Below are 14,611 nucleotides of genomic sequence, written 5' to 3' on the forward strand. Positions count from 1 at the left end.
GAGAAGGGAGTTGAGGGAAATTGGAAGGGGAGGTGAACCATGAGAGACTATGGATTCTGAAAAACAATCTGAGGGTTTTGAAGGGGCGGGGGGTGGGAGGTTGGGGGAACCAGGTGGTGGGTATTGGAGAAGGCACGGATTGCATGGAGCACTGGGTGCGGTGCAAAAACAATGTACTGTTACGCTGGGGGAAAAAATAAATAAAAAAAAAAAAACACATTGAAAAAAATAAAAAAGAAGTATTATAGCCATAGTGTTTTGCCATTTTAAATAAGAAACTAAATATTATTTTTTATCAGTGCTTTAAATCAAGCTAATATAAATCCACTGATAACAGTTATGTGAACTGCCAATCACTTTGTAATAATATAGTGGATTATTAGTAGTCCACTAGACATATCAAACACAAAATGATATAATTTCATATCTGAATTTCACAATTTATACTATAAAATTTCATGAAGTTCTAAATCTGCAAAATATAAGTGACCTAAGTGTTAAAATTTGCATCTTGGTTTTAATTGGCTATCGGATAAAATATCATTGATCTAACATACAGGAAAGAGATTTTGAAGGATATTATAAGCCTCCAACAACCTTATAGACCTCACTGCCCTCTAACATAGAATAAAAAGGAAAGTAAAAGAATTAAAGATAAATCAAAATATACAATGAAATTTAAATAATGAAAATGGAACATAAATGTACTTATTTATTTGATAGCACATTTAAAAGGTGCGCCGAACACTGCAGTAGGGGGTGGGATTTACTATTCATAATTTTAATTTAATAAGCTATGACAGCATTTTGCTTATAAGAAAAAGTGAAATCCCACCCACTGATAATATATTCCTAGAAACAAGGTTTCATATATAAAAAATCCTCTGTGTGCCTATTCCCCAGGGGAGAATCACAAAACAGAAAGAAAAAATTAAACTCCTATTTTAGAGTTTATTTATAAAAATCCGTTTGTTGTACATGTGCCACATGCCTGTGTGTATTTAAGGGTGAGTGAGGGCAGTCACATTATATTAGAGAAAATGTCACCCTAATGTGTAGTATATTGATTTATTCCAATCCAGTGGGAACTTCCAGTAGATACCTCCTTATGACATTCATAAACAGTACTTAAGAATCTATCTCTGGTAACTTCAGAAATTCTTGGGGAAAAGAACATTGTTCTGCTCAACCACACAATCCCACTGATTTTTGTTAAAATGTACACGAAATCATGGATGTGTTTCTAAGTTTTATGAAATAACTAAATTATCAATTCATAAGATACATCCAATGTAGCTTAATGTTTTGGACAAAGAAGACATTTTTCAAAGTGAATTATTTTCATTTTTATATATAAAATATATTCCACCTATGACAGGGTTAAAAATTTCCATATATCCAAAAGTCTCTATAGTAATACACTGTTTTACTAATCACTATATTAAAAATTAAAATTTCTAATGTAGCTCAGGAAGCAAAGTTATGTACGAATAGTTAAAGAAAAACATGAAATGGCCCTATCTAATAACATCAAATTATATTATTCTGTATTTAAATTATTATTTTATAACATTTTAAAGATATTTTTATTCTTAAATTATTCAATAATATTATGAGCAAAGAGGGTTTCAAAAGAGAAATTGTGAATGAGGAAAAGTTAACAAATCCATAGATTTGCTTACTAAACCTCTGAATGAAAATAAAATATTTCTGAGGGTAAAGTTACTAAATAAAATAAATGTCATTCCAACTCAAGGAATAGACACCATCAGAAAAGTAAATTCATTAGGAATTGACTTTGATGACCTTTCCACTCTTAGATTAATTCATCATTTTCCTGAGAGACATCAATTACCACTCTGTCACATTAACTTTCTGAAAATGACCCAGAGTGTGACCTGAAGGAAGGGATTCAGTTGCCAGAATGATTTAAGAAAACAAGCCTCCAAAAAGCTTCATGGGAGGCATGTCGACTGGTTTATGGGGCTTTACCCAGGAGAATATTGACCACTTTTTCCAATAACTTTTCACTTTAAGAAGTATTATTTGGAATGGAGAATACATATATTGCATATCAACAGAATTGAGGCTTTCCAAGTAAAAAATCAGTCTCACTTCAATAAAGTAAATAAAATAAATCAGCATTTACAGATCATATTTAGGAAAATGATTGGGAATTACAATTCTACTTTTCTCTATTATAGCAAAATCAGGACATAGTTTGATAAATATTAGCTTATATGTGTTTGTTTCCATTTTGGTTATTTTGTTATGTCTTCTCACTTTAGAGTGGACACACACCACTTTCCCCTTCTCTGTCCCTCATTTGTCTTCTCCTTCCTTCTTCTCTCTGTCCTCCTAAAAGTCCCTGGAAGGAAACAAAGGGAGGAGGGGAGGTGGAAGTGAAAGCTCTGAAGAGATTAGAATTCTTGAAGTCCTTCAAGCTTCCTTTTCCTTTCACCAAGCCGGGGTGAAGATGTGCTTTTCTGAATCATGTGATTTACCAGTCGTCTTGATACTTTCTGTCTGTGTCTCTCCTAGGCACAGTCCCTCCTCTCAAATGTTCTACTGATCAGTAAGTTTCCAGTCTATTCATTAAAAGTTCTGGTGCACTGCTGGGTTTATTTAATTTAAATAAAAGATGGATGTGCACAGAGCCTCAACATGGGACATAGAAACAACCACAAGATGGAGGTTCACTCATGGGATGAGATCATTTGTATTAAGGAGAATCTTTGTCCTTAAATTAACAGTGCAACTTATTTTTTTTTTTTTAAGATTTTTACTTATTTGTGAGAATGAGAGAGTGTGCATGGGGGGAGGGCAGGCAGAGAAGCAGAGTCTGCAGGGAGCCCAATGTGGGGCTCTATCCCAGGACCCCAAGATCATGACCTGAGCCAAAAGTCCACGCTTAACCCACTGACCCACCCAGGTGACGCAACAGTGCCATTTAAAATGAAAAGATACTTTCTTTAAAAATTTATTTCCTATAATACTAAGGCCAAAAAAATGCAAAAATGTATGCAAAATATAGCACTGTATATTTCAAATATATATGTGAAATTCTTCCCCTCTTGTATAAGTAAGAATTTATAAAAAAAAAATCATTGAACAGTGAGAATGTTAAAGTTCAAGAAATTAACACAATATATTGATTTGGTGATTTCTGTGAAAAGCAGGCAATTTTGTGTCTGTCACAGACACTCATTAAATGTGATTAGATATAAAGATAACATAATTACACTTTACAACTCTTTCAGAGAGTGATAATTGACTGGTTACTGTTTTGTTACATGTCAGCACCTATTTCCAGTGTCACTTATATATAGAAATTATATTCACATAGATATATGCTGCTTCTACATGGTAATCACATACCTATGTACACAGGGTGCCTTTACATGATACTTAAATGCCTAATTTATATACATGTAAATTAGTTTTTATCAAAATAATGTTAAAATTACGATTTGACTTCACGTTATAATAGAATCTATAGTATTCTCTGGACTTAGGCATGTTTTATATGCAGCTTGGTTCGTCTGGCATTTGGGGGCATTTAAATCTTCATCCCAGAGGGGATCTCTGGGGCACCAAGGATTCTGACCTACAGCTGCTCTATGCTAAGTAATTATTTTGGTCCAAGTAGTGAGTCTGAATTCTTAATGAAGAGCACAAGAATAATCAACACCTCTTCCTGGTCATCAAGATAATATATATTTAAGGAAGAGTTTTCTAACTGATGAACATACCCGTTGGTTTGGTTAGACCTTCCGGAATCTTGAGTTTCCAAGTTCTGTCTATTCCTAAGATGAAGAACTACACTTGTCCCAAAGAGCCCAGGTCTGGACTCTGTGCCCTGACAACCAGACAAGCCAACTGACTATATATATATATGTCAGTTCCAAACAGTCCCCAGTCAGCCCTCATATTTCCTAACTGACATGCTTTACAGTATAACATTTTGATGTAACTAGATAGGAATCAAAATAAACTAGAATGAACTGCTTCCTCTGTATTCCCATTTTACTTTATTATCAATCAACATGTTATACTACTGATAACAATTTATGTGTTTATCTCCCTATATAGACTTTAAGCCCAGGCTGGGCAGGGATAACGATTCATTAATCTTCATATCAGTCAGCTTCTACAGCAGTGACCAGACACAGAGTATAATATAAAGGCTTGTTCTGTTCAAGTGAGTCAAATGCAAGCAGGTATTTTGATGATCAAAAAACTTGTTTCATAATTGAAATAATTCTGTACTTTCACAAGTAGAAATCTGCACAAAAACAGATTTATCAGTTGTATATGTCAGAACCAAATACACTATTATGGTTGGTTTCTGAACACATATAATGGGAATTATGATTACTGACTATAATATTTCACTTCAGAGATCCGTACTGCCAAGTCACGGAATTCTAATGTGATTTAATCTTGCATTTGCAATTGATTCCTCGGATAGCAAAGAATAAGGAAAAGTGATATGGGATTCACGTTTTCCGGCCATGTAGGTGTTAGAGGTCCTATGAGTATGAACTACTTATATAATTTAAAAATATGAACTTATCAAACTCACTTTTAATTCACTGTTAAAGAGATTGAGTGAAATAACAGAATTGTGCATTAAGATACTATAGGTACTTTAATGGAAGGAATAGAAATAAGATGTAAATGTTTTCCAGAATGTTGACCCTAAAACACACAAACTGCAACTGCCATTAAGAGATTATTTTTTAAATATAAAAGCTATTTATTTTTAAAAATCCTATCTATAGGATTTAACAATTCCAAAAACCTGAAGTTCTCAAAATCAGAGGGTGAATTTAATTCTAGTTCTAATATTTATATTATAGCCTATAAAAGCTATTTGCCAAACAATGCACTGAATTGACTCAAAAATAATTTCTCTGAAACTAAAAACGAACCGGAAGAGAGTACGCTTCAGCTAAACGCAAATGTTGATGCAGGTGCCGTCACTGCTGACCAACGCTCCCTCCACAGTTGCTCAGACTAATGGAGAAGTTTACTTATTGAGAAGTAAGATCAATTGCTTGAAAAATACCGAGACAAAAGTATAAAAGGAAACAAAAAACACAAAGATCCCTTTAGTTTTTTCTTCCTTTTGGAAAAGACTGAAACTGTCAGATTTGTCCTATTCTAACTTTTTCATACAAAGTGTGTGACACTCTGTGTTCCTATTCATGAACAATGTTACTCTACCTTACAGTGACAGAGAGAGCAAGTGATCAGACGTTAAGTAACACAAAAGAAAATGTTCAGATTGGGAGGCGGGTAAAAGGGAGGCAGCCGCTACCAAGCACCAGGGAGGCATGCGTCGCGAGTGAGAACGCTGCTTCCCGGGGGAACCCATACCTTGCTTTGTTCCTGCAGATCAACTCGTGATGTCTTGAAATCAGAACTTTGAGAGTTTGTGCTGAATCTGTTTTTCCCACCCAGGAGCTCTTCCATTTCTTTCACTTGAGCCTTGAGTTTTCTGTTTTCTTTTTCCAGTCCTTGCTTTTCTGTTTCAAGTATTTCCCTCTTGTCCCACTCCGAGATATTTTCAGCCTGCAATCTCTCTAGCTAAACACAGAAAACACAAAGAGAGAACATGGAACACTTGTAATTGTCAAAAGGCAAGGCACCCAGCAAAAAAGCCCCCACTGACAAAGGTTCACAGATACATAAGTATAATTTTTAAAAGGAACCCATATTTCTCTGAAAAGTTGTGAACAACACAAAGATCCTAAGACCATGCCATGCCCTAGACCACTAGAGCTTTCCTCCTGGCTCATGAGACTATGTCTATAACCACACAGACCGTATTTGTCAAGTAAATATGTCAGGGGGAAAACTAAGGTATTCTGCCAACAATCTCCACTTAAATGGTGAACATTTATCGACTGAGAAGGTGCAAAATAATTTCTTGGGCAATTCTGGTTGCACAGATATAGCTCATATATTCATTCGGTCATTTATTTATTTATTTCCTATACCTTTCAAGTTCCACATATTATGCTGGTCATGGAGAACAAAGAAAAATGAATGTAACAGAATAGTATAAATTCCACAATTAGAGTACTGTAAAATAAAGTCAAACACACAGAATAAGTGGTTAATTGGATTTCTAGGGAAGAGAGGTTGGCAACCACAGCCAGGTGGCCAAATCTGACCCACTTATTTTAGTATATTCCATAATGGGGTTCTTTTTGAAAAAAAATTTTTAAGTACAATTCAGACACATTAGCATTATATAAAATTTAAATTTCAGTCATAAACACAGCTGTATTGTAGTGCAACCACATTCATTGGTTGCTTATGATTGTTCTCACACTAACAATGGCACAGTTGAGCTGTTGGGATAGAGACTATATCACCAGCAAAGCCTCGATTATTTACTATCTGGCCCCTTACAGAAAAAGTCTGCTCACCTCTGCTTTCACCCCATGGTGCCCAACCAAGGCTGCACATGAGATTCTCCCGGAGAAATGTTTACAGTTGCCAGTGACCAGAACCTACCTCTAGAAGTTTTGATTTAATGGATTTAGGGTAATTTTAATGTATCCCTTGGTCAGTTTTTCTTATTTTAACATTTTTAAAATTTAGACTTTAAGACGCAATAGCAAATGTGTTAATTTTATGTAGTTTTATTATGTTAAAAAGTTGTTCATTCTTAAAATGTGGTTGAATTGTGTTTGCCTGTTATGATTTTTTTTTCTTGTTTTGAATGTTTTAAGTAGAAATGATTAGTAATTATTTCAGCTCTAAAATCTAATTCTGAGCGCTGAATTCTAATCCTGATTTATCACTGATTCTGTGGGTAAGATTAATCTGTTAACTTCAAAGCCCAATATGGTCAATTTATTCCCCAATGTGACAGGGTTTGTGGAAAGTAAAAATTAATGAAATAGAGAGGAAAACATTTTACATAGCAATATTCTACTTAGAGAAGAAATTATGGTAATATAATTTGGGAAAATAATTATACAGTTATTTCTTCCATAAATTTGGGCATACGTATATCCAAATGTCAAAGTAATTTCATGGCGTAAATCTAATGGTGAAGCCATTCTTCACCATAGAAAAACAAATGGAACATAGTCCTGGTTCTGTCACTTTCTCATTGGCTGAATCTGATATATGTTTCTTCTTTCTGTTCCTGTTTTTAAATAAAATTAAGACAAGGACACCAGATTCATCGAATTTGTGGAATTATAAGGACTGAAAGAAATCAATTATTTGAAATGCTTTCTGAGCCATGTAACATGATTAAAATAGGAGGCATTTTTACATTGTTAAAATAAAAATTGGAAATTATTTATTTTTACATTGTTAGTTCCAAATGGTTTGACTGAAGAGTATTGATTAGTATTAGACTATTATAAAATATTTTTCATGACATTTTAAATTCTAAAAGACAAGTCAACTTAATCAAAATCAACTTAAAAATGTCATACTTAAAAAAAAAAAAAGAAAAATGTTAGGCTTCAAAATATCTTTGGAAATGGATTCGGTTAAAAAAATCTCCAAAGTCTGCTTTTTCATGTATATAAAATTGAACCATTATTGTAGAAAATGTTCTGTTCCCAAATCTAAGAGAAGCTCTGGCTTCTAAAAGGCAGGAAACAAAAATTACATTCTTGGGACTAGACCTTGTTTATCAATTATATACAATAAACTAAGGGATCAAATTTTATTTTATTTTATTTTAAAAGATTTATTTGAGAGAGAGAGCGTGAGCCTGTACATTCAAGTTGGGGAGGAGGGGCAGAGGGAGAGAGATTGGATCTCTGCTGAGTGACGAGTCTGACACCAGCTTGATCCCAGGACCCGGAGAGATCATGACCTGAGCTGAAATCAAGTTGGACACACAACCCACTGAACTAGCCAGGCACCCCAGGGATCAATTTTAGATGATGTGGTTTAACATGTAGGGGATCTATTTGGGAATACGAGGTGAAAACAGTATTTCAAAATCCAATTACCAACATGTCATTTTTTTAATTATTAAGAATAATGCTTAAATTTTTGATATCATCACATCACTTATCAGAATGAAAATAATAAAGCTATCACAAAAAGTCATTAACTTGGTGATGAAAAATTAATTTTAGGAAAACATATGTATTTCTGGCCAAGGACAAATATGTCATGTCAAGGCTTTGTGAAACTGTAGGCATTTAAAATAAAATTCCTAAGTCAATTTCGTACCTGATAACAGATTACAGGTAGAACTCAGATTTTATATAAGTCACAGATGGTTTGAATGAATAAACTCAAAATATTTAAAAATAATAATTAAAGGAAGGAATGATTTTATAAGTTGTAACTACAAATCTTAAATAATGATATCTGATTATTTACTATTTGCAAGTTATTGACAGAGCAATTATTTCATAAATTTATGTATACAACACACAGCAAAAAAAGTAAAGGTTATGTAGAAATTGGAACATCATAAATACTATAAACAGTTTTATTTCTGTTTTCATTTTATATAATTTTTTCTTATATGTTATTCTTTTCTAAGAATCATATGAAAATCTATTAACAATAAAAGACCCATTCAACTGAGGGGAGCCTGGGTGGCTCACTCAGTTAAGCCTCAGACTCCTGATTTCCTTGATTCTGGCTCAAGTCATGATTCAGGGCTGTGAGATCTGCTCCATATGCTCTCTCCCTCTGAACTTTCCCCTGGCTTGTGCTCTCTCTCTCTCTCCAAAATAAATAAATCTTAAAAGACATTCAACTGAATGCAAGATAAAAAGAAAGGAAAAATCAGGTACTATTTTAAGCTTTCAGAATTTATTGTAAGCAATTCTAATAATCACTATCAAATTGAAATAGAATTCCATTTATTTGCTTTTAGTAATCAAGAAAAAAAATCCTAGAATTTTTCATTCTATTTTATTCTATTTATTCTATTCTATTTTCATTCATACCATGAATTTTCACTAATAGTGGGTATTATTGTTAAATAAATTTCAGGGAATATGGGAGTTATTGAAAAAATGTTTTCTATAATTTTTAATGTGAAAATATATTCTCTAAGGAGTAATTGGTAAAAAATATATTTTTTTATTTAATGATTCCAATGTTATTCATATTAAACATTGACAATAGGGGTACCTGGGTGGCTCGATTGATTAAGTCTGCCTTTGGCTCAGGTCATGATCTCAGGGTCCTGAGATCAAGTCCTGCATTGGGCTTCCTGCTCAGTGGGAATACTGCTTCTCCCTCTCCCTTTGCCTGTGCTCTCTCTCTCTTTCTCTGTGTCAAATAAATAAAGTATTAACAAAATAAACATTGATAAAAATATGTAAACACCCAAACAACTATTCAAGTGTTTAACAAAAACTATTTAGTATCTCTTACATAAGAGGCACCAAATAGTCTATTGACAAAATACAAATATAGGTATAAATTGGGCTTAAACTCATATGAGGGATGAAATCCCTGAGTGCTGTAAGAAAGGCCTGAAATAAATGAGGCACACAGAGGTTATTTGAAGGAGTAATATGCAAGGTGAAATCTGAAGTTTAAGAAGTCAAAGAGGCAGATTCAAGGCAAGAATGTTTCAATAAAAGAAGCAGGAAATAGGTTTGAACATTACAAAAGCCAAGAGTTCTATCATGAAATATTAGGTGTAGGGTAGAGTATGATATGAAATCTAGACAAGCAGGCAGTGGTTCCTGAAAGTAAATGTGAACATAAGAATTATCTGAGTCGCTTGTGGAAAATGTAATATTGTGATTATTCCCAAAGATAGAACTATGGGATCATTTCTAAACATTTTCATCTTACTCAATGTTATTGCTCCTTAATGCTATTGAAAGAACATCAAAGATTTTAATCAACACAATAACTAGAATGCAAGTTTATGAACCCAGAGCCATGCCATTTCGTTCATCAGTCTGGACCTGACAATGCTATTTAAATAACCTATAAGTTCTGTTGGAGGAAGGAGAAGCACACAATGGTAGTCTCTAGGAAAGAGCCTTCCTAGATTTCAATTACAACAATGAGACACAAAGCAAAATTAAGAAAGCATCCTGGAAGAGTCAGTTATTTAGCTTATTGTACCCAACACTGGTAGGATTTCTTAGATTTACTCTTAACTCATTGCTCTTGGCATATCTCCACTGCATTCTGTGGCAGGTAAATGCATTAATGTAGACAGAAGACTTCCAGTAGAATGAACTATAGTTGAGTCTCAATCCTCTTTATCTTGAAAGCCTCCATTTTTTAAAATAAAATATGAAAAATATTTCCTACAGCCTAGTCTTATAAGGCAGAAATTATTTTATTTAGGGGAAATATTTATTCCAAACTCAAATATTTTATGTGACTTTTTTTTTTTCTAAAAAAAAAAAAAAATACAGGGACGTCTGGGTGGCTGAGTCAGCTGAGCATCTGCCTTCTGCTCAGGTCATGATATCTGAGTCCTGGGATCAGGCTCCATGTCAGGTTTCCTGCTCAGCAGGGAGTCTGCTTCTCTCTCTCCCTCTCCCTTTGTCCCTCCCCATTGCCTCATTCTCTCCCTTTCTCTCAAATAAATAAATAAAATCTTTAAAAATTAAAAAAAAAGAAAAAAATCATCAGCCAAATCAAATAATGACAGATGAAAATAGTATCTTACTTTTTTATATTTTATCTAGATGACAATCATTTTGCAAGTGGACATTGTTAACTGAGAAAACCTACAACAGAACGTACTATGAAGCATTCTGCAGGCTCGTGAGAAGTCACCTAAAACCATGTGGATATTCCAATAATATATTTGCAAATATTCAGAATTTTCATTTCAGACAAGTCAGCCATAAAAATCACATTACAAACTGTAATTTTGGAGGTAAGAGGCAAAAGGCAGGAAGCCTGCTATTTCCTAGCAATATGAGATTATTACTGAGGGCAATATATTTTTGTTGTAAAGCTATATATGTTATTTCTTATCCTTACAATAATCCTGTAAATTTGTACTTCTTGCCATGAGGAAACTGGAGTCCTTAAGAGTAGAAGTAATTCTCAAGGACGGCAAACAGTCCAAGCTATGGTTCACCTATAGTTCCTCTTTGGTTCCAGTCCTGAGCTCATTATACCCATACCATGCCAACAAATTAGCTGTTAATATATCTATATCCCTTTGCAGTTGTACCCACCATATTTTGAAACCATTGTACTCCATTACAGCAAAAGTATGTTTTCTTTTGATATATTTTGGGGTGTTGATCTTATTTCATCTTTCTCTACCAAGAGACTAATTAAAAAAAAAACAATTCTGTAGACTCACATTAAAAAGTCTGGCAACTCAAACCTAATGCAGTGTGCATATTACTGATGTCATCCCACCCCAGGGTCTTTTAACACTTTCTCTAAGTCTTAAAATCACAAATAATAATTGCATAAACTCTCTCCTAAATTAAAATCTACTTCCCACCAGCCCACAGTTAAATACAGCTCAGTGATAGCTCACACCCTCTTTTACCAGAAGTCAAGAGAACAATAAATGATTTTAGTAAGGGGCAATGTCACATGTATTTTAGTTACCTTTAATTTCATTTTAAATCTTTGGAGAATTTCAAAAAGTGAAGAGTCATCCCCAGAACTAATTTGAAATAAGATGTGTGCTAAAGTTAAATAAAAGAAGAGGGAACCACATGCAAAAGAAATAATCTAGATACAGACAATACACCCTTAAAAAATTAACTCAAAATGGATCACAAATCAGATGTAAAACACAAAACTACAGAACTTCTCAGAAAATATATAGCACAGAAGAAAATTTAGATGACCATGGATTTGGTGATGGCTTTTTAGATACATAGCCAAAGGCATGATTCATGAAAGAAATAGTTGATAAACTAGATCATGAAAATTAAAAATGTCTGCTCTGTGAAAAACAGTGTCAAGATAAGCCCAAGACTGAAAGAAAATATTTGCAAAAAACATATCTGACAAAGGACCGTTATCCAAAGTACACAAAGAATTCTTTAAATTCAACAACAGAAAAAAACCCATTTGAAAACGTGCCCAAGATCTACAGATAACAGACATCTTACTAAGAAGATATACAGATGTAAAATAATATATGAAAAGATGTTTCACATCATACATCATCAGGAAAATGCACATTAAAACAACGGGATGGCCCTACACACCTACTAGAATGGTGAAAATCCAGAACACGGATACCATCAAGTGCTGGCGAGACTCTGGAGCTACAGGAACACTCTTGCATGGCTGGTGGGAATGCAGAAGAACATGGCCACTTTGAAAGAGAGTTTTGTGGCTTCTTACAAAACTAAGCATATTCTTATCATACTATCTAGTGATCATGCACCTTGGTATTTGCCCAATGGAATGAAAAACTATGTCCAAACAGAAAGCTGCACAAGAAATAAAAAAAAAATAAAATAACAATATATAAGTAAGCCTAAAAAGCCATATTAGGTTGTCTATTGCAGCTTTATTTATCATTGCCAAAACTTGAAGCAACCAAGGTGTCGTTCAGTAGGTGAAGGGATAAACTGAAGGAGGTCCAGACAAGGGAATATAATGCAGCCCTCAAAAGAAATGAGCAATCAAACCATAAAAAGGTGTGAAGGAATCTTAAATGTGTATTACTACAAAGCCAATTTGAAGAGGCTTCATACTGTAGGATTCCAACCAAATGGCATTCTGGAAAAAGAAAAATTGGAGACACTGAAAAATATTAGTGTTGTAGGGGGTAAAAGGAGAGGCTATAAAAATGTTAGAAGTTGTAGGGGGTAAAAGGAGAGGCTAGAGATAGGGAAGAATAAGCAGATGGAGCACAGAGATTGTTCGGGCAGTGAAAATATTGTATATGATACTGTAATGATAGATGCCTTATATAATTGTTCAAATCCATATAATGTATAACATCAATACTGAACCTTAATGTACCTATGGACTTTGGGTGATAATGCCATGACAGTGTAGTTCATCAGTTGTTACAATGTGCCACTCTGTGATAGATTTGATAATGGGGGAGGCTATGCATGGCTGGGGTAGGAGGTATAAATCTCTATTATTTTACCCTCAATTTTGTGGTAACCCTAAAACTTCTTCAAAAAATAAAACTGAATAAAAAATTTTTTAAAAAGGGACCTTTTCATATTTTGGACATTCATTCTTTGCCAGGTATGTTTTACAAATATGTCTTTTTTGTTGTTTTTTTGACAGAGAGAGATCACAAGTAGGCAGAGAGGCAGGCAGAGAGAGAGGAGGAAGCAGGCCCCTCACTGAGCAGAGAGCCTGAAGCGGGGCTCGATCCCAGGACCCTGAGATCATGACCTGAGCTGAAAGCAGAGGCTTTAACCCACTGAGCCACCCAGGGACCCCTGTTTTACACATATGTCTTACTAATCTTTGACTTGTGTTTTAATTATCTTAATAGTGTCTTTATAGCAAAAGTTATAAATTTTAGTGAAGTACAAATAAACTTTATTTATTTTTTTAAGGAGGAGAGCCAGAGGGAAAGGAACCTTCATGTACTACTGGTAAGAATGCAAACTGGTGAAGACACTGGAAAACACTAAGGAGACTCCTCAAGAAATTAAAAATAGAATTACCATATTACCCAGTCATTCCACTACTGGGTATTTACCCTAAGGAAATGAAAATCCTAATCTGAGGGGGCCTGGTTGGCTCAATGGGTTAAAGCCTCTGGTCATGATCCCAGAGTCCTGGGATCGAGCCCCGCATCGGGTTCTCGGTTCAGCATTGATTCTGCTTCCCCCTCTCTCTCTGCCTGCCTCACTGCCTTCTTGTAATCTCTGTCAAATAAACAAAATCTTTAAAAAAAAAAGAAAAGAAAATACTAATTTGAAAAGATATATGCATGCCTATGTTTATTGGAAGATTATTTACATAATTAAAATACAATAGCAACCGAAATGTCCATCAATAGATGGATAGAGAAGATGTGGTATACACCCCCCTACTGGAATATTACTCAGCCATAACAGTGAATTTACAACAATATGGATTGAGCTAGATGGTATCATGCTGAGTAAAACAAGTCACTCAAAGAAAGATAAATATCATGTGATTTCACTCATGTGTGGAATTTGAGAAACAGATCAAATGAAATAACAAAGGAAAAAGAGACCAAAAAATATAGATTCTTAAATATAGAAAATAAACTGGTGGTTGCCAGAGGGGAGGTTGGTGGGGGAGGGGTGAAACAGATAAAGGGGATTAAGAGTACACGACTGTGATGAGCATGGGGTAATGTATATAATTGCTGAATCATTATATTGTACATCTGACCCTAAGACAATATAAGTTAATTATAGTTCAATAAAAAAGGAGGCAAAAATATATATCCTTGATTGAACATGAATCAAAAGCAATGTAAGCTATTTACACAAGAACACAGTATCTATGTATAAATAAGTCAATATATGTTAAAATGACAAGGAAGATACATGTCTAAAGACTTTACTTATACTCTGGCAGAGAAAGCTTAAAGATTTCACAAGTAAAAACTCTAAATGGGTATTTTGGACCCCTAATTTTGCAACAGCCAGGCAGTCTAAAAAATTCTTACTGGTGTTATAGAATTTCACACACAAATATT

At 34.2% G+C, this 14,611-nt stretch overlaps 1 protein-coding gene across 1 annotated transcript in view; it reads right to left on the minus strand.

The window, feature by feature from the left end:
* Positions 1-1,629: 1,629 nt before the first annotated feature.
* CCDC102B (coiled-coil domain containing 102B) overlaps positions 1,630-14,611 on the minus strand; it is a gene marked incomplete at its 5' end in the record, with an annotated part of 123,027 nt that continues 110,045 nt past the window's right edge. Inside the window, 2 exon segments of the mRNA XM_082698916.1 lie at positions 1,630-2,368; positions 5,383-5,592. Of these exon segments, the coding sequence (XP_082555042.1) occupies positions 2,285-2,368; positions 5,383-5,592 (294 nt within the window). The 3' untranslated portion in view covers positions 1,630-2,284.

The sequence above is a fragment of the Mustela nivalis genome (genome assembly GCF_964662115.1).
Source record: "Mustela nivalis genome assembly, chromosome: 14".
NCBI lineage: Eukaryota > Metazoa > Chordata > Mammalia > Carnivora > Mustelidae > Mustela > Mustela nivalis.